We start from the raw sequence: 26599 nt of genomic DNA, 5'->3' as shown, positions 1-26599 counted from the left end.
TCATTTTGATATATTTTCCTTTCATTGCTGTGACTATTTTGAAACGTGTGCCTTCAACCTACTAATCTCCTTTCTCAGGTACCTCATGGTGAAGTAATAATAAATGTCTTCTTTAAACTAAGAAGTGCATTCCAGAGATTTTTGTCAGCTCGGTCATTAGTGAAAGCAAAACAATGCACAATTATGTTATTGTATACAAATTGTAGTGCTGTGTATAAAAGGTGAAAATAGGATAGCAAGAATTATGACAGGAGGATGACAGATCTCCACTGTTCAGCTTTTGACCTGACCTGATACAAAAAGGATAAGTGAAAAGATCCAGACACAGGATATGATAACAAGATGAAGAGAGATGCAGCTTCACCTGACCTACTAACTCTGAGCTTAAGCAGGAAACACATGTCTCATCTTGGAAGAAACATAAATGTTAATCAGTCCAGGGAAGTAATTTGAGTGTCCATCAGCACAGGCTCTTTGCTCAATGTAGTGTGTGAGTGGCTGAGCACCCTGATCCACTTGCCATCTAAAAGTGATTACACTGCTCCCACACCATTCCCCATATTTTCATGGTTTATCTTCTTCCATCCCAAAATACAGTTTTTTGGTGTTCAACTATAAAAATTGTCAAGACAATGTTTAGGATCTGCAGAGGCTTTGCTGGAGTGAGTTACCAATGTGGTCACCCCCTAGCTTGTGAATTATGAGAATGTCTAGACTTAACACATTAAGAGTGAGTGGAGTTAGTCACAAAATGGGTGATGATTCTATTCTATTCACATTCAGAGATCTGAGAGCATATGGGGCTCACTATAAGTCGGTTGCATCGCCCTCAGCCTTGCCGCCGCACTGGGTAACCAAAAGGTTGATCATCCATTTTAAAGGGAATTCAAGATGCACGTTGAGACTGCAGATCATCAACAATTACTTGGACTTTTAAAGGCTAGTCAGACTTGGAGTAAAACTGGGCAGTAATTATGGTCTCCAGCAGATGGTTAGTGTCCAGAATAAATCTGGCCACTGAGAATAAAACATAGGGTAATAACAAACAATCATATCATTGGGAAAGCCAATATGTCTCAGCTCTTAAAGCCTGAGTTATTGGCGTTGCCAATATTTTTTTTTCCAATGCAGGCATGTGGCATGACTAATTTAAAGCATGGCTGGCACTCTTAAAGTGGGTTTTCTGTGAAAGAAAGACCAATACAAGGTCCCATCTGATGCACTTGCATGCTTTGTGATGCATGTGTATGTGTGTGTTATGACCTTTGCACATGACTGCATCATGATACATGCATACATCTATGTCGTGATGCAAGTGGGGATTTTTAATCCACTGATTTAACATGGTAGACAGCTATGTTAAATCGGTAAATTAAAATATAATAAAGTGAAACACTTTGCAGCTGTCAAATCATTTTAACATCAGTGGCAGGGGGGGCTCGGCAGGGCAGGCTTCAGCACTGGTGGTGCCCAGGGCAACAATCTTTTTTGGGGTCTCCCCATGACCTCCTCCTCGGATGCACTCACTACCATCTGCCCCCATCTCTCCAAAGACCCACTCCCACAAACATTTTGTATGTTTTAAAGCGAAGGTAAAGACTGACTTTATTAATCCACTCAGCTATCGACATAAAATACAGATCTGTTCTTTGCAGCAGGCATATTAATACTCTGCACTTCTCAATGGCAAGTCAAAACTGCCACTAGACAAAACTCCAATCTCTCTCTAGCAGGAATATTAATCACAAGAGTTTTCTTGACATTTTCAATGTTGCACAAAATCTAGACACACAAGGAACTGTGCAGTAGGTGCTTTTAAATTGGAAGTTATTGCTCAACACAGTGCCCCCCTCTAAGGTTAGTGCCCGCCTACAGGTTAGCGCCCAATGCAGCTGAACTGGTTGCACCGCCCTAAAGCCTGCCCTGGGGCACAGGATGGAGAAGTATCTGGAAGTAGGAGGTGAAAAGAGAAGTTCCCAAGATAGGAGAGAGGACTGAGGAGAGCTTGGAAGTACATGCACGCTGAAGAATGCTACATGGTAAATAAAATAAAATCCAACAAGCATGCAGGGGAAGGACACCGCTCATCCAGTCAGAATACCATAAGACCAAAATACTCCTGGTCAGAACAAACATAAGAATAGGGAGGAAAGCCATAGAACCAGGAGAAGGGAACTGAAATAGACAATAAAGCCATTCAATCGTGAGTAAGAGGTTCAGTCAAAGCACACTCTGTGGATATTTGATGAACTGGAAACAATAGGTCTGACCAACAGACAGCTATAGTTGTCTTTAGCTCAGACATGGAATTGGGGAATCATTAAAAAAGAAAGAAATTAAAAGAAAATCAATATTCAAGGTTGAAAACTTAAAGTGTGGATGAACGTGTTAACAAATTCAGTTGAAAAGACCTGAAAATGAAATAAAAAACAAGGTAAAACACGAACACATACTACAATGTATGTGTTTTGTACTGTACTACAATACAAAATGCATACTAATATACTGTTAAAAGTCATCCCAAGATTTTCGTTTTTATCTCCAACATTTTAAACATTAATGCCCATCAGACAAGAAGTGTATGTTTATGAGTCAGATCCTGTCCTAAAAACTACCCAGACCCCCTGCCCTTGCCCTGATCCCTAAAACATACCCCGTCCTGTCCTACAAACTACACCACCCCCACCGCCTTAAACCATAAAACCTACCCTGTCCTAAAAACGACCCCACCCTGTTCTAAAAACTACCCCGACCCGACCCCCACCCTAAACCGTAAAACTGACCCTGCCCTAAAAATTATCATGACTCCGAACCCTCCAGTAAACCCAAAAATCTACCCACCCTGTCCTAAATACTACCCGACCTCCCCTCCAACCCTCCTCCCTGAACCCTAAAACATACACAACCACTGTCCTAAACACTACCATAATCCCCACACTGAACCCTAAAACTTACCCTGTCCTAAAAACTACCCCACCCTGTCCTAAAAACTACCCCATCCTCCACCATAAACCCTACAACCTACCCTGCCCTGTCCTGTCCTAAAAAACAACCCCCATCCTAAAACCTATCCTGTCCTAAAAACTACCTCACCCTGCCTAAAAAATCTCCAGATTCCCCACCTCTGCCCAGAACCCTAAAACCTACTCCACTCTGTCCTAAAAACTACCCCAACTCTCGCCCTAACCCTAAACCTACCCTGTCCTAAAAAGTACCCCACCCTGTCCTAAAAACTACCCTGACCCCGTCCCTGCCCTGAACCCTAAAGCCTACCCCCCTGAAAACTACCCGACCCCTCACCCTGCCCTATACCCTAACACCTACCCAGTCTTACCCCACCCGTCCTAAAAACTACCCCAAACCCCACCCTAAAACCTACCCTGCCCTGTCCTAAAAACTACCCTGTCCCCAACCTAAACCCTAAAACCTACCCAACTCTGTCCTAAAAACTACGCTGCCCTGTCCTAAAAACTACTCTGACCCCCCCTGCCCTGAACAATAAAAACTACTGCCCTAAACTCTAAAATCTACCCTATCCTAAAAACGACCATCTCTGTCCTAAAAACTACCCCGAACCCCAGCCCTGAACCCAAAACCCTACCCCAGCCTGTCCTAAAAATGACCCCGACCCCAGCGCCTAAACCCTAAAACCTACCCTTTCCTAAAAACTACCCCAACCTGTCCTAAAAAAAACTTTGATCTTTCCTGAACCATAAAACCCTACCCATACCCACGCTAAACCCTAAAACCTACCAAACCCTGTCCTAAAAACTACCCTGACCCCCCACCCCCACCCTGAAAACAAAACCTATCCCATCCTGCCCTAAAAACTACTCTGACCCCCAGCCCTGGACCCTAAAACCTACCAAACCCTGTCCTAAAAACTACCCTGACCCTCCCGTCCCAACCCTGCACTCTAAAACCTTCCTCGCCCTGTCCTTAAAAATCCACCCACCAGTCCCAGCCACACTTACCCAGCCGCAGCGTTCCTCTCCTGGCTGTTCCTGCTCTGTGCCTGATCGATGCATACGCATGGTGCTTTACCCACGCATTTGCGTGGTTCAGGCACATGCGTGGTTCAAGCAAGCATGGTAAAACTTGCATGGCTACGCTACACTTGCTCCAGCCGCCTAGAAAATGCCATTTCCCGAATCAGTGTGACATAGTACAGTAAAGGTCAATGTGCAATCTAAGCTACACTTTAAAACAAGCATTTGCAATGCAATGGGTCTCACATTTGCTCGAGATTGGGCGAAGGCCCGCACCCGAAGGTAGCTCGAGAGGCCGGAGCGGAAACCCCTCCGAGGCCCTCAAGTAAAAGCGCGCGAACAAAGTGGGGGCGGAAGTGGTCTCCCCTCTTCTCAAATCACCCCCAGGCCCCCCCACCCTGCCGAGACCCAGACACAGGGCGGAAGCAGAAAGGGGGCAGTAAAACTGGTTGGCCCAATGGGGGCCGAAGTATCATTTGAATTCCCCCCCCACCATGCCCAAGGGCATAGGTGGGGGCTTAAAAGGAGGCTGCCCGGCACGGAACCCCTCTTCTTTATCAGGGCGGCTGGGCAGCGACGCACCCGGGGGAAAGGGTCTCAGGCGGCTATAACAGAAGTGCCGCTCGAGCAATACCCATCACCTGACCGGAGGGAGGATGAGTCGACACCCACAGGTGCCAGGGCACTACCAACCCAAGTTTGGGGCAGTGACACAGATAAGGATGCACGCAGGCAGCACAGCCCATCAGCTGGCGGGCTGGCCCCGGAGGCATACAAAAGGGGGAGCCTAAAGAGACCATACAGGGTAGCAAGAGCACCAGGGTTGGCGAGCATGATACCACTGGCGGTGAAACAACAAATATGGTGTAGGTAGTTTATTGAAATATTCTCGCTCCCAGAGATTCAGGTCGAGGGTTTAGATTTGACCACAGTTGACAAGAAAGAAAAAGAGAGGAGGTAGAGAAACAGGGTGAGAAAAGAGAGGAATTTTGATAACTGGCTGAATGCTTTTAGAATCATGGCATGTATCATAGTGGAAACATTTCCACATTGTGCAAAAGATTTATGGTTCTACGAGTTCAAAATACATGAGGCGCAGAGGCAATTCACGGGAGAAGCCTGGCTAGATTATAACAAAGGTTTCAGGCTGAAAATGCAAGCTCACCCAGACATGGAATGGGATGAGGAGGATGTGCAGGTTACATGCATAAAATGATGATAGCAAGAGAGGCCAGGAGCTGGGCAGGCACGGGCGAGCAGCCCATTTGCGGGTGCTACTAGAAGGGAAGACATGAGAAGGTGAAGCCCTTCTACAAATGGCAACAGTACACACAGTGGAAAGGGCCACAGGCTAGGAAGGGAGCAACAACGGTATGCTTCAAGTATGACAAAGACGAGTGCACCTGGGGGGCAGCGTGCAAATTCAGACACGTGTTCTCTACATTCAGGGGGGACATCCCACAGTGGAATGCAAAAGGAGAAGAGGAAGCAGCCACAAGAGGGATAAAGAGAAAAAGAAATAGACAAACCAGCACAGTAGCCTGGCTGGGGCGAGAGGTAGAGTTGGCTAGATCTCCCATAAACACAGGCAGATTGAGGCAGTTGGCCACAAATACGACAACAAAAAGGATGCAAGCTTAATATGTGAAGGTTTTGAACAAGGTTTTAGAATTCCTTCTAGGGGAAGAACACATAAAGTAGAGCCATGGAACCTGCGCTCAACAGGGGAGCACCCCACTATAGTAAGAGAACAAATTAACAAGGAGAAGGAGCTAGGGAGGGTGGAAGGCCCACTGCAAGGCCCCACCCCACCTGGCCTGATAATTTCACCTTTGGGAGTGGTCCCCAAAAAAGAGCAAGGCAAATTTAGGCTTATTCACCACCTGTCCTACCCAGAGGGCGAATCAGTGAACAATGGCATTGACCCGGACGACTGCGCCGTGGGGTAGGTGTCAGTGGAGCATGCAGTAGGTATACTGCGCGCAAAAGGGCGTGGCGCATTGATGGCGAAAGCAGACATAGAATCAGCCTTCAGGCTACTCCCGGTGCCCACTGAGAGCTACCACCTCTTGGGCTTCAAGTTTGAGGGAAAAACCTACTTCAACAAGGCCCTGCCCACGGAGTGCTCCATTTCTTGCGCATATTTCGAAAAATTCAGCACATTCAAGAATGGGCGCTGCACAAACAACACCCAAGGGGTGGGAAGCTACACTACTTAGATGATTTTCTATTCATAGGACAGCCTAGCGGATCAGAATGTCAGGATTTATTAGAGGCTTTCCATTACTTAACAGCCGAACTGGGGGTTCCGCTGGCAGAGGACAAAACCACGGGTCCAACCACCAAGTTAGTTTTCCTAGGCATAGAGCTGGATTACGAAGCAGGCACATCCAGCATGCCCCAAGACAAAGTGAAGGACCTGGAAAAGGACATCAAGAGGTTGCTGGGCAAACAGAAGGCCACACTAGGAGAGATACAAGAGTTGATCAGTGTGAGAAGGTTGCCTCTTTCTAGCATTGTTACCCCCACTTTTAGCCTGTTTGTGAGTATATGTCAGTCTGTTTTTACTGTCTCACTGGGATCCTGCTAGCCAGGACCCCAGTGCTCATAGTGAAAACCCTATTTGTCAGTGTGTTTTATCTGTCTCACTGAGACCCTGCTAGCCAGGACCCCAGTGCTCATAGTTTGTGGCCTGAATGTGTATACCTGTGTAGTGCCTAACTGTGTCACTGAGGCTCTGCTAATCAGAACCTCAGTGCTTATGCTCTCTCTGCATTTAAATCTGTCACTATAGGCTAGTGACCACCTTTACCAATTTCAATTGGCACACTGGAACACCCTCATAATTCCCTAATATATGGTTCCTAGGTACCCAGGGTATTGGGGTTCCAGGAGATCCCTATGGGCTGCAGCATTTCTTTTGTCACCCATAGGGAGCTCAGACAAACATTTACACAGGACTGGCCCTGCAGCCTGAGTGAAATAACGCACATGTTATTTCACAGACATTTTCACTGCACTTAGGTAACTTATAAGTCACCTCTATGTCTAACCTACACTAGCTGAAGGTTAGGTGCAAAGTTACTAAGTGTGAGGGCACCCTTGCACTAGCAAAGGTGCCCCAACTTAGTTCAGGGCCATTTCCCCAGACTTTGTGAGTGCGGAGACGCCATTACACGCGTGCACTACATATAGGTCAATACCTATATGTCGCTTCACAATGGTAACTCCGAATATGGCCATGTAACATGTCTAAGATCATGGAATTGTCCCCCATGCTAAATCTGGTATTGGGGTGCCAATACCATGCATCCCCGGGGCTCCACTATGGATCCCGGGTACTGTCAAACCAGCTCTCTGGGGGGTTTCTCTGCAGCTACCACTGCTGCCACCCCACACACAGGGTTCTGCCCTCCTGGGGTCTAGGAAGCCCAGTCCCAGGAAGGCAGAACAAAGAATTTAGTCTGAGAGAGGGTGTTACACCTTCTCCCTTTGGAAATAGGTGTTAAGGGCTGGGGAGGGGTAGCCTCTCCCAGCCTCTGAAAATGCTTTGAAGGGCACAGATGGTGCCCTCCTTGCATAAGCCAGTCTACACCGGTTCAGGGAACCCCTAGTCCCTGCTCTGGCGTGAAACTGGACAAAGGAAAGGGGAGTGACCACTTCCCTGTCCATCACCACCCCAGGGGTGGTGCCCAGAGCTCCTGCAGTGTGTCCCAGACCTCTGCCATCTTGGATCCATAGGTGTGAGGGCACTCTGGAGGCCTCTGAGTGGCCAGTGCCAGCAGGTGACCTCAGAGACCCCTCCTGATAGGTGTTTACCTGACTAGGTGGCCAATCCTCCTCTGAGGGCTGTTTTGGGTCTCTCCTGTGGGTTTTTCCTCAGATAACGAATTGCAAGAATTCACCAGAGTTCCTCTGCACCTCTCCCTTCAACTTCTGCCAAGGATCAACCGCTGACTGCTCCAGGACGCCTGCAAAACTGCAACAAAGTAGCAAGAAGACTACCAGAGACATTGTAACGCCTAATCCTGCCGGCTTTTTCGACTGTTTCCTGGTGGTGCATGCTTTGGGGGCTGCCTGCCTTCATCCTCCACTGGAAGCCACAAAGAAATCTCCTGTGGGTCGACGGAATCTTCCCCCTGCTCCAGCAGGCACCAAACTTCAGCGTCACCGGTACCCTGGGACCCCTCTCATCCTGACGAGCGTGGCCCCTGAAACACAGGTGGTGGACCCAAGTGACGTAGACTGTCAAGTGGTCCAACTGTCCAAATTTGGAGGAGGTAAGTCCTTGCCTCCCTTCTCCAGACAGTAATCCTGTGCACCGCATGAACTGCAGCTGCAAGGGCTTCTGTGCACATTTCCACAAAATTATTCAAGCACAGCCAAAACTAGGTCCCCAGCACTGTCCTGTGATGCTCAACTCCCTGAGTTGATCTCCGGCTTCGTGGGGCCCTCTTTTGTAGTGTTGAGATGACCGCAATGTTCAGACGTCTTGAACCTGTGTTCAAGTACTTCTGCGGGTGCTACCTTCTTGTGCATGGGCTCTCTATGTTGCTGAGGACCCCCTCTGTCTCCTCTCCCAAGTGGCAACATCCTGGTCTGTCCTGAGCCAAGGCAGCACCCTTTTTCTTCAACAGTGACTCTTGCAGTTAGCAAGTCTTGTTTGCAGTCTTTTGCCAAAGAAACAACTCTGAGTCCTCCAGCACTCCGTGGGACATCTTCTACGTGAAGGAGAAGTTCCTAGCGCCTTCCGTTGTTACAGAATCTACAGCCATTTTGCATCTTCATCCGGGGTTTAGTGGGCTCTTGCCCCCCTGGACACTTTAGCAACTCTTGAACTTGGTCCCCTTCCTTTGCAGGTCCTCAGGTCCAGGAATCCGTCTTCAGTGCTTTGCAATCTGTTGTGGTCTTTGCAAAATCCTCTATCACAAGCTTAGTGTGTTTCTGGGGAAATAGCAGTACTTTACTCGTACTTTCCAGGTCTTGGGGTGGGGTATCTTGGACACCCTTAGTGTTTTCTTACACTCCCAGTGACCCTCTACACACTACACTAGCCTACGGGTCCATTTGTGGGTCGCATTCCACTTTCATAGTATATGGTTTGTTTTGCCCCCAGGCCTATTGTATCCTATTGTATTCTACATTGTTTGCACTATTTTCTAACTGTTTTATTTCCCTGATTTTGGTTTGTGTATATATTTTTTGTGTATTTTACTTACCTCCTAAGGGAGTATATCCTCTGAGATATTTTTGGCACATTGTCACTAAAATAAAGTACCTCTATTTTTAGTAACTCTGAGTATTGTCTTTTTTATGATATAGTACCTATATGATCTAAGTGGTATTGTAGGAGCTTTGTCTGTCTCCTAGTTCAGCCTAAGCTGCTCTGCTGTAGCTACCTCTATCAGCCTAAGCTGCTAGAACGCTACTAATCTACTAATAAGGGATAAATGGACCTGGCACAAGGTGTAAGTACCATCAGGTACCCACTATAAGCCAGGCCAGCCTCCTACAATCAGGACATTGCATTTTGCAGCAAGAGACATCCCAGCTGGAATCGCCTTTGCTCAGTGAATTTCATTTTTTACTAGGAAGCTAGAAAAAAAACACCACCATGTCAGGTTGACCACAGGGGTGAAAAAGGATTTGAGGACCTAGCTGACCTTCTTAGTGAACTTCAATGGCACTCTAATATGGAGAAAAGGCTGGGTGTCCGCAAAGCAGATAGAATTGTTCACTGACGCAGCAGGCAGGATTTGGGGCCATATTGAAGGATAGATGATGTGCCAAGAAGTGGCCCCAGTCTTGGGCAGCACTGGGTCTCACAAGGAACATCACGCTCCTGCAACTATTCCCCATTGTAGTGGCACTAACAATCTGGCAAGAACAGCTAAAGGACATGAAGCTCACAATATGGTCGGATAACCAGGTAGTTGTACACGCAATCAATAGAGGGGCATCACAGTGCACATTAGTATTAAAGTTATTGAGATGCATGGTAAAAATGCAACTAGAAAGCAACCTAGACATTAAGGCGAGGCACGTGCAAGGCGCAATTAACACTAAAGCAGATGCACTCTCTCGATTCCAGATGAGGGGATTCCAGAGCCTAGCTCCAGGAGCAGAACGAGAGATGACACCATTTCCCCTCAGCCTGTGGGGGCTGGTGGAAGGGACTTGTCAACACTAATAGAGCACGTCCTAGCGCCAAAGACAGCAAGATGCTATTCGACATGCGAGAGAACAGTGCAAGAGGTCACAGTTTTAAAGTCCTTTGAGAACCACAGTGAGGCGCAAAAAGCAGTGGAGAAATTCATACAATGGTATTTCTCGCAGAAAAAATCCAAGTCTTAGGCACAGGCATATTTGACCGCAGTGGCACACTTTAGCAAGTTGACAACAGGTAGAGATCCCTCCAACTTCCATTACATAAGGCCAGCAATGAAAAGGTGGCACAGGCTAGAAGGGCCCACTAGGGATCGGTGGCGCCCAATTGATTTCAACACACTGAAGCAGCTGGTGGGGGTGCTGAATAACCTGTGCCAGAGCAATTTCGAAAGCACACTCCTCAAAGCGGATTTCACCCTGGCATTCTTCGGGCATTTAGGATAAGCGAGCTAGTGGCCCCATCCAAAGCAGGGTACCCAAACACATGCATACAAAGCCAGGGCATACAGATAGGCCAAAAGAGCATGCAAATATTTCTAAGGGGATCCAAAACCGACCAGCTGGGGAAAGGAGCGAAAGTGGAGCTCAGATGCCTGGACGACCGCGAAGTATGCCCATTGTGCAGTGTACACAAGAATGGGGAATGCTTGAGCACATTCCAATTCAAGGCAGTGCTCAAAAAAGCACTGACCAGGGCAGGGCTCACGGCAAGCAAATTTGTCACACACACGTTCCAGATAGGGGCAGCAACATGAGCAGCACAACACGGCATGTCGGTGGCAGGCATAAAAGCAATTGGGAGGTGGAGCTCAAACGCCTATAAAGGCTACATCAGAAGGCAATATACAGACAAGCAGGAATAACAGCCCTCCTTTTGCCCCGCAGAACGCATGGGTGATCGGACACAATAACTTGATTTATGACAACCTCGGGACCTCTATTGCGTGTACGGCGGATATGACACAATGATTAATGGCCCTCATAAAAGCAGGGCAAACATGCTGTAAATCAATGCTAATAAACTGCAGTCAACATTTCCCAAACCAAGTAACTGACTGATGTACTATTTATAAGTATTTGCAGGAACGGGCCGTCTGGGCTATTAGCTATTAGCGTTGTTTAGAGCTATTAGCGTTGTAAATTCCTAACTGGGCTTTTCTTGCCACATAAATTGAAAATGAAAAGTAAAACAGTTATAAGCAAGCCGAATCATTCCTGACATAGCTCTCATAGAGAGTAGAGACAGCCGTCTGAGGGCAAGAGCCATTCACCAAGACACCCTAATTTCCCTTTTAAATGGAACATGGAAATCAACACATTTCTCCAACTAGAACCTTGCTTTGTTTCACTTGGTAAAAAAAAAACATTGATGTGGAGAAAGCTCTGGGGTTGATACATCTTTAGCTGAAAACTGAACAGGGTTTTCACTAATTTGACGGAAGGTAGCATTAGAAAGATCGGGCTGAATACATATAGGGTATGTTTATAGTGCTATGAAGCAGCAACACTGCGCCATCAAGGACAAAGTGACAGTTGCTATGAGTCTAATCACCTGGATTAGGGAGAAATAATGACTAAACCCCATAGTGGAAGGTGAAATGGCTCAAAAGTGATAAAGCAACCAAAGTAATGGACTTTGATGGTAATTCTAAGTAGTTTAAAAATGCTGCATTTTTTGTCTACAATAAAGTACATGCAGCACCTAAACACTGCAAAACTGTACAAAATCTCGTACAAATACATATTCGATATCGAATCTCTGCTTTTAATAGTCTTCTAGAAATAAACATTCTGATACTATAACCTCTCTGAAATTGATAGCGGGCCCTCTCAATGTAAGGAGCCATCCATATGAAAGTGTTTGTTTCTCGAGTTGTTTGTTATTCCAGTTAAGAGCACGAATATCTCTCACATACTTGCCTTCTGCTAAAAGCACTACTCGCGCAGATATCGTCTTGCCCTTTTCTAATGAGCTTTTCTTCCTCTCCCTGTGTGGTCAGCATTCTGTAACCCGTGCTGATGACTGCAGAGTTAGTCCATAGTACGCCCTCACCGACAATCTTACCTACTGAAATGGTGTACAAACCCAACGAGGCTTAGCATGTGGCCCAGTGCAAACATGATGTCTCAGTGCTGAGAAATCTCTGTGTCAACAGATAAGTACTGCTGCACCCACTGCACCACAGCGCCTGGAACCGACTTTCCACAACTTAGTGCTGTAAGCGCCATCTCCCACTGATATGCTTACTCTCTGATTTTCTTGACATTAATTTTTGATGCTAGCACTCCTGAAGTAGCCATGACAATGTGGAACGCTATAGAAAATTCTGTAATAAACAAATAGGATTTTATTGCTTCGTAGTGCTTAGAGGTTGTCGTGACAGTTGTAGTGGCGCTATGTAAACATAGTATGACAAGGGTCTTGTGCAATGTATAGGCTTTACAGCCGCTTCACAGCGATATAGTATTTCTTGCTGTAGGGAACCCTTAGTGACCTTCTTTCCTGCCTGGTGGGAGACCCAGTTGTGTCAAACTCCCAGTGGTGGCTTCAGCTGGGTCCTGATCTGGATAGCGCTTTGACTACCTGCTCAAGGAGGCGAACATGCATAAATGAACCCAGGTTGCTTGTATACAGACTCTAACGTCTGTCGGTGCTATGAAAACGTTGAATGGATCTCCTGTGGCTCCAAAAAGCTACCATACATAAATAGCACATCTGTACCCCTACATATTATAGGAAAGGTGTTAGCAAATACAAATAGTATTAGGTGGAATATTTTTGGCGGGTAGCTTGCGTGTGAAGCGATGAGAGGTCTACTGGCTTAATTTCAATAAGCTGCTTTATTAATAGATATTATCTACTCAGTGCAACAGCTCATATATCCTCTACCCTAAACTCTGGGCATCATTTACCATCCACATATTTGTTTGATGAATTATCAGCATTGTATTGCATCTTACTTTGATGCGGGCGGACAAACTCACGTTTAAAATTCTACAACCTGAAGTATCAAAAGTGACATGCAGCGAGCTTTACAAAACTCTGTAATTCATAAATACGTGCAAACATACATAAAAACTGAATACATAAATACATTTACCAAGTGGGTATCAATAGCCTCTTGTTCTTTATTTTACACCTGGAGTGAACGGACACCAGTGTAGTTTTGGGGGGTTCAGGGCTACATTATGAGATTCTGGAACATTCATAAACATATCACATTGTAAGGCACTGACGGTGCCGGCTGCAGATTTCCTCGCTAGAGCGCGCTCTGCCACGCACACAGGACACGCACTCAGCAATTTAAAGCCTTCCCTAAGCATGTGCGAGCAGTTCGCACAAGGCAGTGATCTCCTTAGCATGCTGAGCCCCAGGTTTATAGCTGGGAAACAACACTAATTGCACTAGAATGAACCAGGTGCACCTTCTGAGGCAAAGGATGGGGTACATTGGTGTATGTTGCACACGCAGAATCTCAGCTGGGAGGGGAGCGCTTCAGCAAACTCTGTGAGAGAAACTTAGTTACAACGAGGGGACATGGTCCAGAGATAAGCCGTGATAACAAACAGATGGGGCAAGCTTCCATCGGAGCTTGAAGTGAGGGTCTCGCATTTTGTCTAGTTAAAGCTATTAGCATTGTAAACTCCTAACCGGACTTTTCTTGCCACATTAATTGGAAAAAAAGATCCATTTCTGAACTCTATCAGAAGCCCCTGCCTTAGAGAGAGCAGACAACCTTAACAAGTGGGCCTCTGCCCTCGTTGCCCACAGAGACCAAATGTGAACAAGACAACAGCCTGGTTTATCGTCTTGTTTACGTCTAAGCTAAACTCAGAGCAAGAATACTCTGAAAATGAAAATGGGAGCTTCCCTGGACATGAGCAGGAAACGAAGTAAAACGAGCTGGCCCTGGAAAAGCCTCCCTCTGCTGTTGGTTTATGTTTGAAGAGGGAGCTGGTGGGGTGGAGGGACTGAGCACGTACCCACAGTGTGAAACGAACAGGCAAATACTAAAAAAAACTTCCCTCCAGAAGAGATAAACAGGACATAGCGTAATTATACAGTAGTTGGTGTTGCTCCCAAAGAGAAAAAGGCAGGACAAAGAGGCAGAACTGACCACTAAAAGCAATGATTTTTAAAGGACAGTGCAACCAACAAATGAAACAGCTTTGAACTCACAGTATAAATATACTTAAAAGAAAGCAACACGTTGAACACTTACGCTCGACTTAAAAAGAATAGGCTTTTTGTTTACAGTATGCTTTATTTTGGTACTTTATAGTGCACCACATGTGGCCTTGTCACCTCAGAGAGTAGAATCAGTAAGGTTAGGTGATAAGAGAATGATGGGTAGGATGCACCCAGTCAGCTAGGTTAGCTGCCCTTTCTGATGATCTGTATTGCAGTGCCTGATAGGGTAGTCAGAAAAATAATCTCCAAAGAAAACCAAATACATATAGCATCTTCTGGTGCTGCAATGCAACCACAGTCAGTTTCACAGTACAAACCAGGTGCAGCAATGTAAACCATTGATGATCATGTTAGTCCTTCAAGTTTGGATATGTGGCTGAAGAAATCTTCCAGTGATGAGCACAAATTCCATTTTGATCAGTGTGAACTTGAGGTAGATATACCGAATCAGAGGTATTGTATCTCACTGGTGAATCACAACCCAAGGTGTAGTCATGTACTTTGTGTGCATCAGTTGATGGAGCCTGTAACGCAGTAGCAGCTGGTGTCCTGGCAAAGTGGTGGAGTGGGAGGAAATGGGGCACAAAACAAACACAGAAGAAAAAAAAGAAAAAAAAGAAAAAAACGTACTTGTCGACCACCGCATCATGGCAGCGCCGCTTTTCAGGCTCTACTGCAGGACCAGGCTCCCAGACTGCCCTGCGGTCAATCCTAACACTGCTCTCATACTGCTGGCAGCATGAGAGCAGTGTCAGGGTTGGCCTGACCACCTTCATTTTGCGCTCCCAGGAAGACTGGGAGCCTGTGCCTGCTGTCTCCAACTAAGCAACGCAGCTCAGGTTGGAGACAGCTCAATGCGCATGTAGGTTTGGCCGTTCTGAAACAGCCGGCCAAACCCACATGTGCACTTACAACAGTGCACAGCACTTCTCCTCGTGCCTGTCATACCACGTGGCCTGCCCTCTAGAAAAATACAACGATACTAAACATGGTTTATTATTGTTTTATTTTTCAAGTTTTGCAGCTGCTGGCGAGGGGCGACACTCCTCCACCATAGTGGAGCCACTGCTGTTCCAACATTACAACAACTTTTTCTAGGTTCCTGCAGTAATTCAACAGACAGGCTTCTGATATTTTGTAGCATTCTTAAATTTTAGATTTTTCTCCAACCATCATTCCTTTTCCATTTTCTTTGAGATAGTGTGAATTACTCATTGGTCACATAAAAACTCATTTTAAAATAATTCTAAAAAAAATTAAAGAAAATTCTTGAAGGTACGATTTGAGGCAATAGAGTGCCACAAATATTATATTTCTACACAAGCCCATGTTACTACCAGTTAAGGTATACGATCTGCACCTCTCATTTACTTCATTGTTATTTTCAGCATATCACTACAATAATCTTGCCATTTACTTATCAAACACGTGCCTGTTAAATTCCACCACCATGTGATCCGAAGGAGGCAGACCCTACGAAAATGATATTGCCTCTCTAACCCTGGAATTTCCTCTTTCCTTTTGTCTCATTCCATCTACCGCTTCTAAGGAGTTAGTAAATTCGTATCTCGATTGAAGCTACAGAATATGTAAATTCCCCAAACAACCCTTCCAGTGCTGCGCAAAAGCATAAGGATGGATCCATATTGGGATGCATAATGAATGCTGACAACTCCTCGCCAGAAAACACAAAGCAAAGACAAAATAGTAAATGTCGTTATTCTTTGCAACCAAAACAGATAAAAGCAGATTCAGTACTTGACAATTAGCTCTTTTGCAGCAGTAATCTTGTTTTGCAGCCGGGGGAAGGGACGCACTTCACAAGGTTAATACTTCTCTTTCTTTGAAGCGGAACCATTGCTGAAGCACTGAACAGCCGCATAAGTACCTGCCTCAGCGCTGCCCAGTGTAAACCTGGTCAGTGGTCTGCAACCCTTCACCCTCCACAACTCCCACCGACCTTTTACCGTTTCAAATTTAACTGTTGCTACAAATTCCAACAACCCCACTAGATTACGTCTTTTCAGACGTGTTAGTTTCCCTTTCCAAGGAAGCTAACCGATTAAATATGATCTGGCCACTTCGCGCTTCTATGCATGTTTCATCAAATCCATTTTTCTTACTAAGAAGTTATTTTAGACTTGATGATAAAGTCAACGGATATCGTGATCTACAAATTCTGGAGGCCATACTAGTGAGGGCAGAGAATGCCTATACAGGATTCTGTATTCCTAATATCCCAAACAGACAACCCTTTAGGACTGGAGGTGAAGCATCAATTGCACAATCTATGTGCCCCTTCCTGAGCCAACCATACTCTGACAAAGACCTTCCCATGCTCCAAGCGTGGTTGTGGACCACAAAATGTCTTTCAAAAGATAGTTAGGACAATTGGTGAAGGCTGTCAATTTCCACCTAAAGATGATAAAAAAAATATCAGTTACTCTTTATTCTCACATGAAGGAGCATTGATAAGTACAATCATCCTGCATGCCTGGACTATGCAAACTCCATATCCACAGAGTGGCCAAAATCTGATATATAGACTTCAGCTGATGCAGAATAATGTTGAGTGACCAGTTGCGGGTGCAGACCTTGCAGTCATATACGAGCAATGTTAGAGGCATTGCATCAACTCCCTTTTAAATGGAGCCACTAACCTAAGATCCTCACAATTGATTGACACAGCATTACGGTATGCAAGACCTATCAAGGTCATCTCCACAGTCAAAAGATACAGAGTAACAAGATTGTTGGAATAAGCTGTTGCTGGCCTTTTAGCGCCACCTACCCCCCAGATTTTAAACTACTTCAATAATTGAAACACTCTCTGGCTATGCTTCACCCCAGCTCTCCCGAAAATCTAAAGCCAGAAAATCATCAGTTACAGGAACATCCTGAAACTCAGATTCCTTCATCGAGCATTCCTCGAGCAGTAGCCCCAAGCGTGGCATGAAGTCTAAACTTTGATGTGCAATTGAAGGGGTGTTCATGCTGTGGTGGGTGGTGTTAACAAATGCTTTAAGGACGTTTATGGGTAACAGGCTGAATGGTACAAAAATGTCAAGCAATATAAAATGAAGGAATCTGAGAAAACACTTCTCAGACAAGCAGGGAGCAAAGATGCCATATTATGACCCTAATCTTTTTGGACAGCGTTACCACTAATGGTGGCCTATTGAACTGGAAAGGATTACAGAGGTTGTGATGAGAGCGCTTGAAACTTTGCCTTCCAAGAAGCGAACGCTCCAAGCTGCAATCCGTCACATTTTTTTTTTGCGGAATTAAAGAGGAGATATGGGCATTGTTGGCAACATTATTCAGCTTTCCAGAAAGCAGGTTCTGCACTAACTTCTGTTTAACCAAACAAAGTTGCCACAGAACATGGAAAGCAGTCCTATTGCTAAAACGCGCCCACGAAAAGATATGGGATTAAAAGCCAACAGTAACTGTAGCATCCTTAGCGGCCATTCTTCCAAGATCCAAGTGTGATTTGCTGCTCCGGCCCAGGTTTTTTGCTTTGAATCCTATGACTTCCAGTCCTGTTTTATAATGGAAGAAACAAGACTACAAGTCACAGAATTCAAAGAAAACACCTGGACTGGAGCAGCACATCACGGATGGACCTGTAAACTTGACAAGGCTGGGCATCCGGAAAAAACTGCCTTCTCTTACCTGCAGCAGTGACCCGAAATTCACAGCAAATGGCCTTCAATTGACAGTTTGTAAGTGTGGGTTATACACACTTCACTTCAATCAACAATCATGCAAATAAAAAATGTAGAAAGCAAATCTAAAAATGTTCTATTGGTCTTACTTTTCTATCCGTATTTAAGTTTTTTTTCTTTTCTGTGTTATGGAGGGAAGGAGACATAGGTGCACCCAAATGTGCTTTACAAATCTAAAAACAAGTGTATGTCTTGTAATACAGCAGTGTAGTCGCTACTGCATCTCAAAGGATCTGCTATCAAAAGATCTCTTGAGGACACATTTTATAATTTATTTGCTCAAAAATATGTTATTGCTACAATCTGTAGTAAAAAAAAACAGGCGAAGGTGTCCTACAAATTGCAAGAGAAATACAAATCAACATAAAACAGGAAAACAAAACTTCTCATTATGGACGCTCATCACCTGCCAGGTATATGTATAGTTGTATGTCTTAATCACAGTGGGGGGGGGGGGGGGGGGGGGCACAAACCTGTGTCTCAAAATGGCTGCTCTGAGTTGGTGGACTGCCTGCTTGGCGCCATGAGCTTTTATGGTGCTGAGTAAAAAGGTGTTGGTCCCTTTATCACACACGGTTGTCTGAAGAATGCTACAGGCATCTCCTCTCCTGATACTGTCGGGCAACCTCCTAGGCCTATCTCTAGTGGAGCAGATAGAGTGCATTGGGCCTGCAGCCTATCAATCGTTCACAGGATAGCAAGCATTCCCTTCCACTGAACACTTGGTACTAAATTTAGACCTGCTTGGCAGCTTATGGAGCAGTGGCACACATAATAGTTACTCTGCTCAGACATAGAGTGGTGCACAGGCTCCCTTCACCTCTGCAGCTCACGAGTAAGGTCACTCCTGGATCTGAGGAACAACAGAGTATGTACTAATGACACACAACAGTAAAAATACATATCCAATCCTCTGCATGCTCTCTGTGACTTGTGGTTTTAAAGAGAGGTGAGTAACTACTATGACATTTGAAACTGACAATAGACAATAGTGTACAGGCATCATTCCTAAAACAAACAAATGACACACATCATCAAACGACAACTGTTGACTCAAGATTTATAGGAATGAGAAGCAATAACTGACAGTGACGAATGGAAGACATCAAAAGATTTTCCACTAGGACATTCATCTGTCAGTGCTGGCTGAGCACAATCCAAAAATAAAGATCCTTCTATGTCCTTTGTGTGGGCTTACCTCTGGCACAAAAAAATTGGAATAACGGTTTGATCTTATTATAAATTTGCCTACAGCGCCAACGTGTTTCTTTTCAGACACTCATTAGGACTTTTAGACTAATAATACAGTGGCTCAAAAATATTGGTGAACTTTCAAAAAACGGAGAGAGGGGCTAGAAACACAGCGTGCATCATGCAACAAGATAACGATGAGCGAGTTTTGTTTGCCGTTCTAAGGCAGGTGCTTTTGATATTTAATTGTCTTTTGCTCTCTGCCCCTAAATCAAAGACACGTCTTTGTATGTAATGTTAATAAAAATATAGCGAAAACGTTGTCAGCTGGGCGCACAAAAGTGAAAAAGTAAGCATAGGCAACGTTGCAGAAGTGCTACCTCTAGTAGGCTAGCTCATATTTCTGGGGGTCAACATTCCAAAACACCTAGGCCTCTTCATCGAGCAGTATGTGACCTGGAAACTAGCCAATTTAACTGAGTTCTAGCTCTTTCGCAAGTTTATTTAAAAAATGTTCAGTCCTCTGAAAAGTTGAAAGGTTCAATGTTCTGCTTTGGGTTTCTCATGTCGAAGTATTGCAGTTCTCTTGTGAAAATTCTGGAAAATGATGGGCGCACTGTTCTGGAAGCATCACGCTCAAGCTCGACAACTTTTCTAACGGTAAGGCTGTCGCTGGCCTTGGTATTATATTGCCATCTAGTATTCCGAGAGTCTTACCTGCCACCAGGGCCTCCACAGTCGCCATGTGCATGAGGGTGTTGTCGCTCACGGGCCACTCCTCGGTGGACAGCACCAGCTTCTCTAGACCGCCCAGCTCTTTCAGCTCCTCTTGAATCTGCACACCTGAGCCGCAGATTTCCCAGCTGAAGTTCCGGTAGCCCAGAGCATCCCCTACCCCGGTGAGCAACATGGCAGCCTTGAACTTGTCCATGGCGCGTGCCTGCTTCTGCTCCCCTGACCTCCTTTGTCTTCCGGTGGCGACTGGAGCTCAGCTGTCCCCTATGTGTTCGGCCGCTCCTAAACTTTAGACTGACTATTGCTCGCAGCACGGGGGTTCTCTCTATAAGGCAAGGCACGCCCTTGTGGGCGCTGCAACTGCCCCCTCTTGTCTCAAACAACAGTCTAAACTTAGCTGCTCGTTCTCTATTCTCTTCCAAGTCCTTAATCCTGCTGGGGTGTATATTACTTCTCTGCGACACATTCCTTATTTAACAGCATTTGGCTCCTACCAAGGAAACAACAACAGAAATCGCAAGTGGACGATGATGACACTTTATAATCAAATAAGCTTTGCCTACAAATGCAAGGTGTGTATTTAAAGAGAAAATATGCCAGATAAGAGTGCTTCTTTTTATATCTGCACCTTTCAAAGCATATTTTGTACCCAAGTAGGTCCAACCATTTAAACTCTAAATGGAAACAAACATATAACCTCTTTACAGCATGCTTTGCTCTTTCACCACTCACAAATGACTGCAGCGTTAAATAACTAGCAGACTCAACACACCCTTTTTGATTGACATATTAAAATAGCTATATTTATTTTGTGCCTGTTCTTTGCCACTTATGATCCAGCCTAAGGCCCTACCGCTATCTCTGGGGTCTGATGAATCGTTTCTTCTCAGTTCCAGGGGCTAGAGAGTAACAGTTATCAAATCATTTAAACAATTTATGTGCAACCCAAATCTCACACGATAATATTCAGTGTCAAATCAGAGATTCATAGGGGCTTTATTACAGACACAAAGTCAACATTACATAAATGAGTCTCAAAACCATAGTATAGATATCTAAATTCACCAAAGGAGAATTAAAGCATCATACAAAATTAAACTTAGCATATACAATACCAAGACTTCGATTGGCACAATAAGGAAAATCAGAAAAAGCATGTGGTTCTTGGTCATTAGAACTAAGTTCTCCTGCATAACACTTTAAACTAAACCCTAAACTATTCTAATTCTATTTAAAGTAGTTGAGGAAGGTCAGCAAACAGAAATTCTGTAGACAATTCTGTTTCAGAGAGGGGCATGTGGCAGGAAGCAACATAAAATCAAAGTGTGGGGTCTGTACCTCTGAAGGATCCATTCAGCTCTAAGGGTGAAAAATGATATGATCTCACACTAACTAAACCTTCTTTAGATCACAGTTTCAAAAGACAATTACATCTCAATTGAACCCCCAATTATTTTTGATTAAAAGTTACAACTTTCAGAGACCTCCACATCTGCTCTTGATACTCTAAATTAAAAGATTACAGCTGTCAGCTTCCAGAATACTCCTCTTAGTCCTTGCATAGCTCTCCTCAGGCTTTCTTATCTCTTACACACAATAAGCTTCTTGTTAACTCTGCCTCGGCTCCCAACACCTGCATCTCGAAGAGAAACCATAAAAAAAAAAACTCCACATTGAAAGTTAAGTGTGAGAAGAGAAATATGTGTGTAGGCCTTGACTCCAGCCAAGTTTATAAAACATGAATATACTTTCAGATTAAATAAATTCTAAGCTTCCCATGTGAGAATATACAAAATGATTATGCAGAATAACACTTTCAAAGCGTTAGTGTCAAATAGATATACATGAAACGTGACTTAAATATTATATCCAATGCTGCACTCCACTCATATGCTTTGCAGAACAGTAAATATATAAAAACACTTCATCATGTCATACAAAATTTGACCACCAAATTGTGACCACCCTTTGGATTCTGATTTCAGAGATGTAGTGCAATAGCCAAGCTACGCTCCTCCAACCCTCCCTCTGATGACTTTTAGAGTCATCACAAATCCGTTTTCATTCTTGTATGAGACTCTCTAAAACCTAGTTGTTTTGGACAACTTTGCCTGGATTCCTCCAAATGCTTCATATCATTGTAATATCTACGCTGACTATCTTACAATTCAGCCTTTGCTATCTTTGCTATCTTTGCCTTTCTGCCTTGTTGAACTTTCTTTCATCGGAAAATTTGGTATCTTACAAACAAAACCATTGTCACAGACAAAAGAATCAACAATGGTTTTAACATAAACCCTAATATTCCACTTCCCACGTTACCAAACCATCTACCTATAGCAGAAAATCAATTTCCATTCGCTTCCCATGCACCTGTTACTTCCAATTGTTTCGGATCCCTTGTCATCCCTGAAATATTCTGAATATACTTCTGCAAATCCTTACTTTTATCCAGGATAAAAGTGCAGAATTGTTGAACTTTAAGCATCTGACATGGCACTCGCTCTTAAAGCAGGTTCACTCTTTCACACTCCTGTCATCTAGGCCAACAGTCTCCAGCTTCTGCTCGCTTTCCGTTAACACTCGTCCCTTCTCCAGGGTATGATTCTGAGTCTTAAACCTGCACCTCAGGTCAAACTTCGATTATTTCTGTTTCAGAGTCAGACATGATTTACTCTACTTCTCCTTGATCGAGTGCAGTTTCAAGCTCAGTTTGACAGTTTGGTTGACCTGTTCCGGCTGTCTTTGATGAACTACTGACTCTTCCGGGACAGGCACTGTCACATCGAGTGGATACTCTACCCTGCAAGTGTGGAAAGTATGGATCCAGTTAGGGACACCTCCGCACGTCACACCGGTCATTGTCACCAGGATCACCTGATAAGACCCACGCCAACAAGGTTCCAGACGCGTCTTCCTGGCATGTTTCTTCACCAAGACCCAGTCCCGGGACTCAGGTCATGGCACTGTTCTTGTTATGGGGAGGCTGTGACTGATCCAACCCGATGAGACACAGAACCACAGTCCTTTGCAATAGTCTAGGACCATGTCATCAGTTATATTCACAAGTGCATTCACAGGAATAGCTGGCAGTCTCATCGCCTTTCCTATTGGGATTTCATGGGGGGACAGTCCAGTCTTTCGATCATGTATACTCTAAAGACTTATCAACACAAGGGGCAAAGCATCAGGCCATTTCAGAGATGCTGAAGCACACACCTTTGCCAATCGAGATCTCACTGTGTCATTCACTTGTTCAACAAGACCCAAAGCCTCAGGTCTATAGCTGCAGTGCAGTCTCTGATCCATCTGTAATGCTACGCACAACAACTTTAGGACCTCATTGTTGAAATGAGTTCCTCAATTTGATTCCAAATGAGTTGGAAAGCCTCTCAATGACAGTTGTGCTACAGTGAGGCTATAATTTCACCTAGTTGGATACGCCTTGACCCAAGAGGAAAAGATGCACACGATCACCAAAACACACCTCAATCCGTTCCACACAGGCATGTCAAAGAAATCCATCAGTATTCTATTGAAAGGTCTTTCTGATCTCCCTATGTGGCTCAATATAACTGCAATCCTCTTTCCAACGTTGTTCTGTTGATACACAACACTTCAGCCATCACTCTGAATTTAGGATTGAACCAGGTTTGTCTGAACAACCTTACCATACCATCCCTATCAATGTGAGCAGGGCCATGAAAATGTCGAGCCGTAGGGGGTAACAAGCTATTTGGCAATACTGGTCTTCCAATCACTGAAACCCAGAAATCATCATCTCCTTTGACACATCCTGCTCTAACCCAACCTTGCTGTTCCTCCTCAGACACGTCTTGTTGTAAACTTTTCACCTCATCCCAAGTGTCAGCTGTTGTCAACAAGAGGTCAAAGTTAGTCTCAAACATTTCCTCATTTGTGAATTCCCCATTAAATGTAATGTACAGACATTGTGTGCACAGTACTTTGTAATCTTGACCTTGTACCTATTGCCCAAAGTCACATGGTCATCTCCAGAGCGGTATGCGGAACAGTTGACCACTGCAACCTGCTCAGGCAATTGTAGTGCGTCAAGGAGATTCTTCACTTGTTCGCCATTCCAGAATGGAGATCCGGAAGACATGAATCCTCGCTGAGACCACAGTTGCTCGAAGTCATGAACGACACCAAAGCCATACTGACTATCAGTAAAGATAGTCACTTTCTATTGATCAGAGACACAACACGCTCTCTGAGAGCAATCAATTCAGCTATTTGGGCAGAAAACATTCCTTGAAGCCAAGAAGCTTCAACAACTCCAAAGTACTTACAGCATAAACCGCTCTCAGGCTTTCTCTGCCATCTCTCAAACACAAGCTGTCAACATAAAGAACATAGGCCTTCATTATGACATTGGCGGTAAATCCCACTTACCGCCATGCCGACTGCCGCCAATGCTAGTCACCAGGCCATGGATAGGGACACATAACGCCAATTGCAGCATACCTGGGACCCACAGAACCCTGCCCAGTAGTGGATGCCTACTAGCTTGGTTGGAGTACTTTCACATCAGAACCCTGCCCAACATGGAACCAACCCTGCCAAACCTGGCCTAGGGGCACCCACAGGGCCCTCACCCCCCACCCAGATCCTACCCCACCAGGCACAAGTTGCATTTTGGGGCACTGTACTCACCACCTTGCAGCTTCTGTGATGCCCCCAAACACCCATCCAGCTCCGGATAGGCCACCACCAGTATGCGGGTCATCAGGGGGGTCAGGGTTCGACGGGCACCCCTCCCTCGCTGGGAGGCCATCCCCAGCTGGGCCTCTGCGGTCTTCTGTGCCTAGCGTCTGGTCCTCCCACCATTTACGACAGTGGGTGCTCTGCCTGCAGTAGACCCCCAGGGTCCGCACTTCCTTGGCAATGTCACGCCATATACCCTTCTTTTGATGGGTGCTGACCTGCAGGGAAATGGACATGGGGAAAGGTATTAGTCCGACTGTCCTGCCTGTTACACTCATGACCCACCATGCCCCTTCCCATCCCCATTAGCACAGATATGGCCCACCATACATGCTGCACGCTGCCCAGGGCCCATCCACCACCCATCCTCCCTCTACACGAGGCCTTCACACACACTGCACTCAATGCATTCACGCACCATGCATCGTAGTCACGGTGTACTCACCTGTTGGTCTGGAGGCCCACAGAGCATTCGGTACTGGGGTAGGACCCCATCCACCCGTCTCTCCAACTCCGCCGAGGTGAAGGCAGGGGCCCTTTCCCCAGTCACACGCGCCATTGTAAGTTCCAGACACAGGTCACAGCAGCACATGCAGTATAGGTCCTCTCCTGTTGAAGGTCAGGTAGCAAGTGAGTGAACAGATAGAAAATGGCAGTGACGTCCACGGCGGTGCATACCGTCACCGCCGGCGTACATCACCAATGGCCACTGTACCCCATAGGGACCAATGTTAACCAATGAGGAGTTGCATTGCGGTTTTCGACTGCCTCCAGCAACGGCGCACAACGTCAGCGGAATTACCTAATTTCCACCTGTCCCTCCATACTGGACAGGCAGATACCAGTTCAGGGGGGTGGCAGGCCATGGATTCTAACTGCGTAACAGTACATAAATGCATCATTTGGACATCTCCAACAAAATACTGTTACAATCACAACATGCATTGAACTGTAGTGGTTGGGATTAAGAGATAATGACCAGCTGCTCACCATTTTGCCCCATAGATTGCAACCGCTGCGGATGAATAGGAGATGGAGACATCTCCCGTGTACAGACCCCTGGCGGACTTGGCAACAATGGAGGACAGGCACATTATCCTCACCTATAAACTGGACAGGGCCACAGTCACAGAGCTGTGTGCCCACTTGGAGCCTGACCTAACCTCTGCTATCCGTCACCCACCAGGATCCCCCCTCTTGTGCAAGTGCTATCAGTGCTTCATTTCCTGGCAACTGTCTCCTTCCAAGTGACAGTGGGTTTGGCAGCAGGAATGTCTCAGCCAATGTTCTCAATAGTGCTGACCAGAGTGTTGTCTGCCCTGATTAAACACATGTGCAGCTACATCGTTTTCTGCCAGGTGGAGGATTTGGCCACAGTGAAAGCTGATTTCCTTGCAATGGGACATATCCCCAACATTATTGGGGCAATTGATGGAACACATATTGCATTTGTCCCCCCGCGAAATGAACAGGTGTTCAGAAATTGAAAGAGCTTTCACTCATGAATGTGCAGATAGTGTGCCTGGCGGACCAGTACATCTCCCACATCAATGCAAAATATCCTGGGTCTGTGCATGATGCCTTTATCCTGAGAAATAGCAGCATCAGAAATGTGATGGCTCAACTCCAGAGGCACAGGGTGTGGCTAATAGCTGAGCCCTGGTTCCCACCCAGTATATGTTGGTGTATGGGTATGATGTGGGCCCTAAGGGTTAGTGTGTGGCTAACAGATGTCCCTCGATATTTGCAGGTGACTCTGGTTACCCCAACCTCTCATGGCTACTGACCCCTGTAAGGAAGGCCAGGACAAGGGCAGAGGAACGTTACAATGAGGCACATGGGCGAACAAGAATTATAGAGAGGACCTTTGG

At 45.4% G+C, this 26599-nt stretch overlaps 1 protein-coding gene across 1 annotated transcript in view; it reads right to left on the bottom strand.

The window, feature by feature from the left end:
* Positions 1-20315, bottom strand: part of ADPRHL1 (ADP-ribosylhydrolase like 1) — a 385298-nt gene extending 364983 nt beyond the window's left edge. The window contains exon 1 of the mRNA XM_069204669.1: positions 19986-20315. Coding sequence (XP_069060770.1) covers positions 19986-20199 — 214 coding nt within the window. The 5' untranslated portion in view covers positions 20200-20315. The remainder of the gene's footprint in view (positions 1-19985) is intronic.
* Positions 20316-26599: the final 6284 nt, after the last annotated feature.

The sequence above is a fragment of the Pleurodeles waltl genome, chromosome 8, assembly GCF_031143425.1.
Source record: "Pleurodeles waltl isolate 20211129_DDA chromosome 8, aPleWal1.hap1.20221129, whole genome shotgun sequence".
In the NCBI taxonomy this organism is placed as follows: domain Eukaryota; kingdom Metazoa; phylum Chordata; class Amphibia; order Caudata; family Salamandridae; genus Pleurodeles; species Pleurodeles waltl.
Note: the sequence above shows the minus strand (reverse complement) of the source record. Positions and strands in the feature narration are given on the sequence as shown.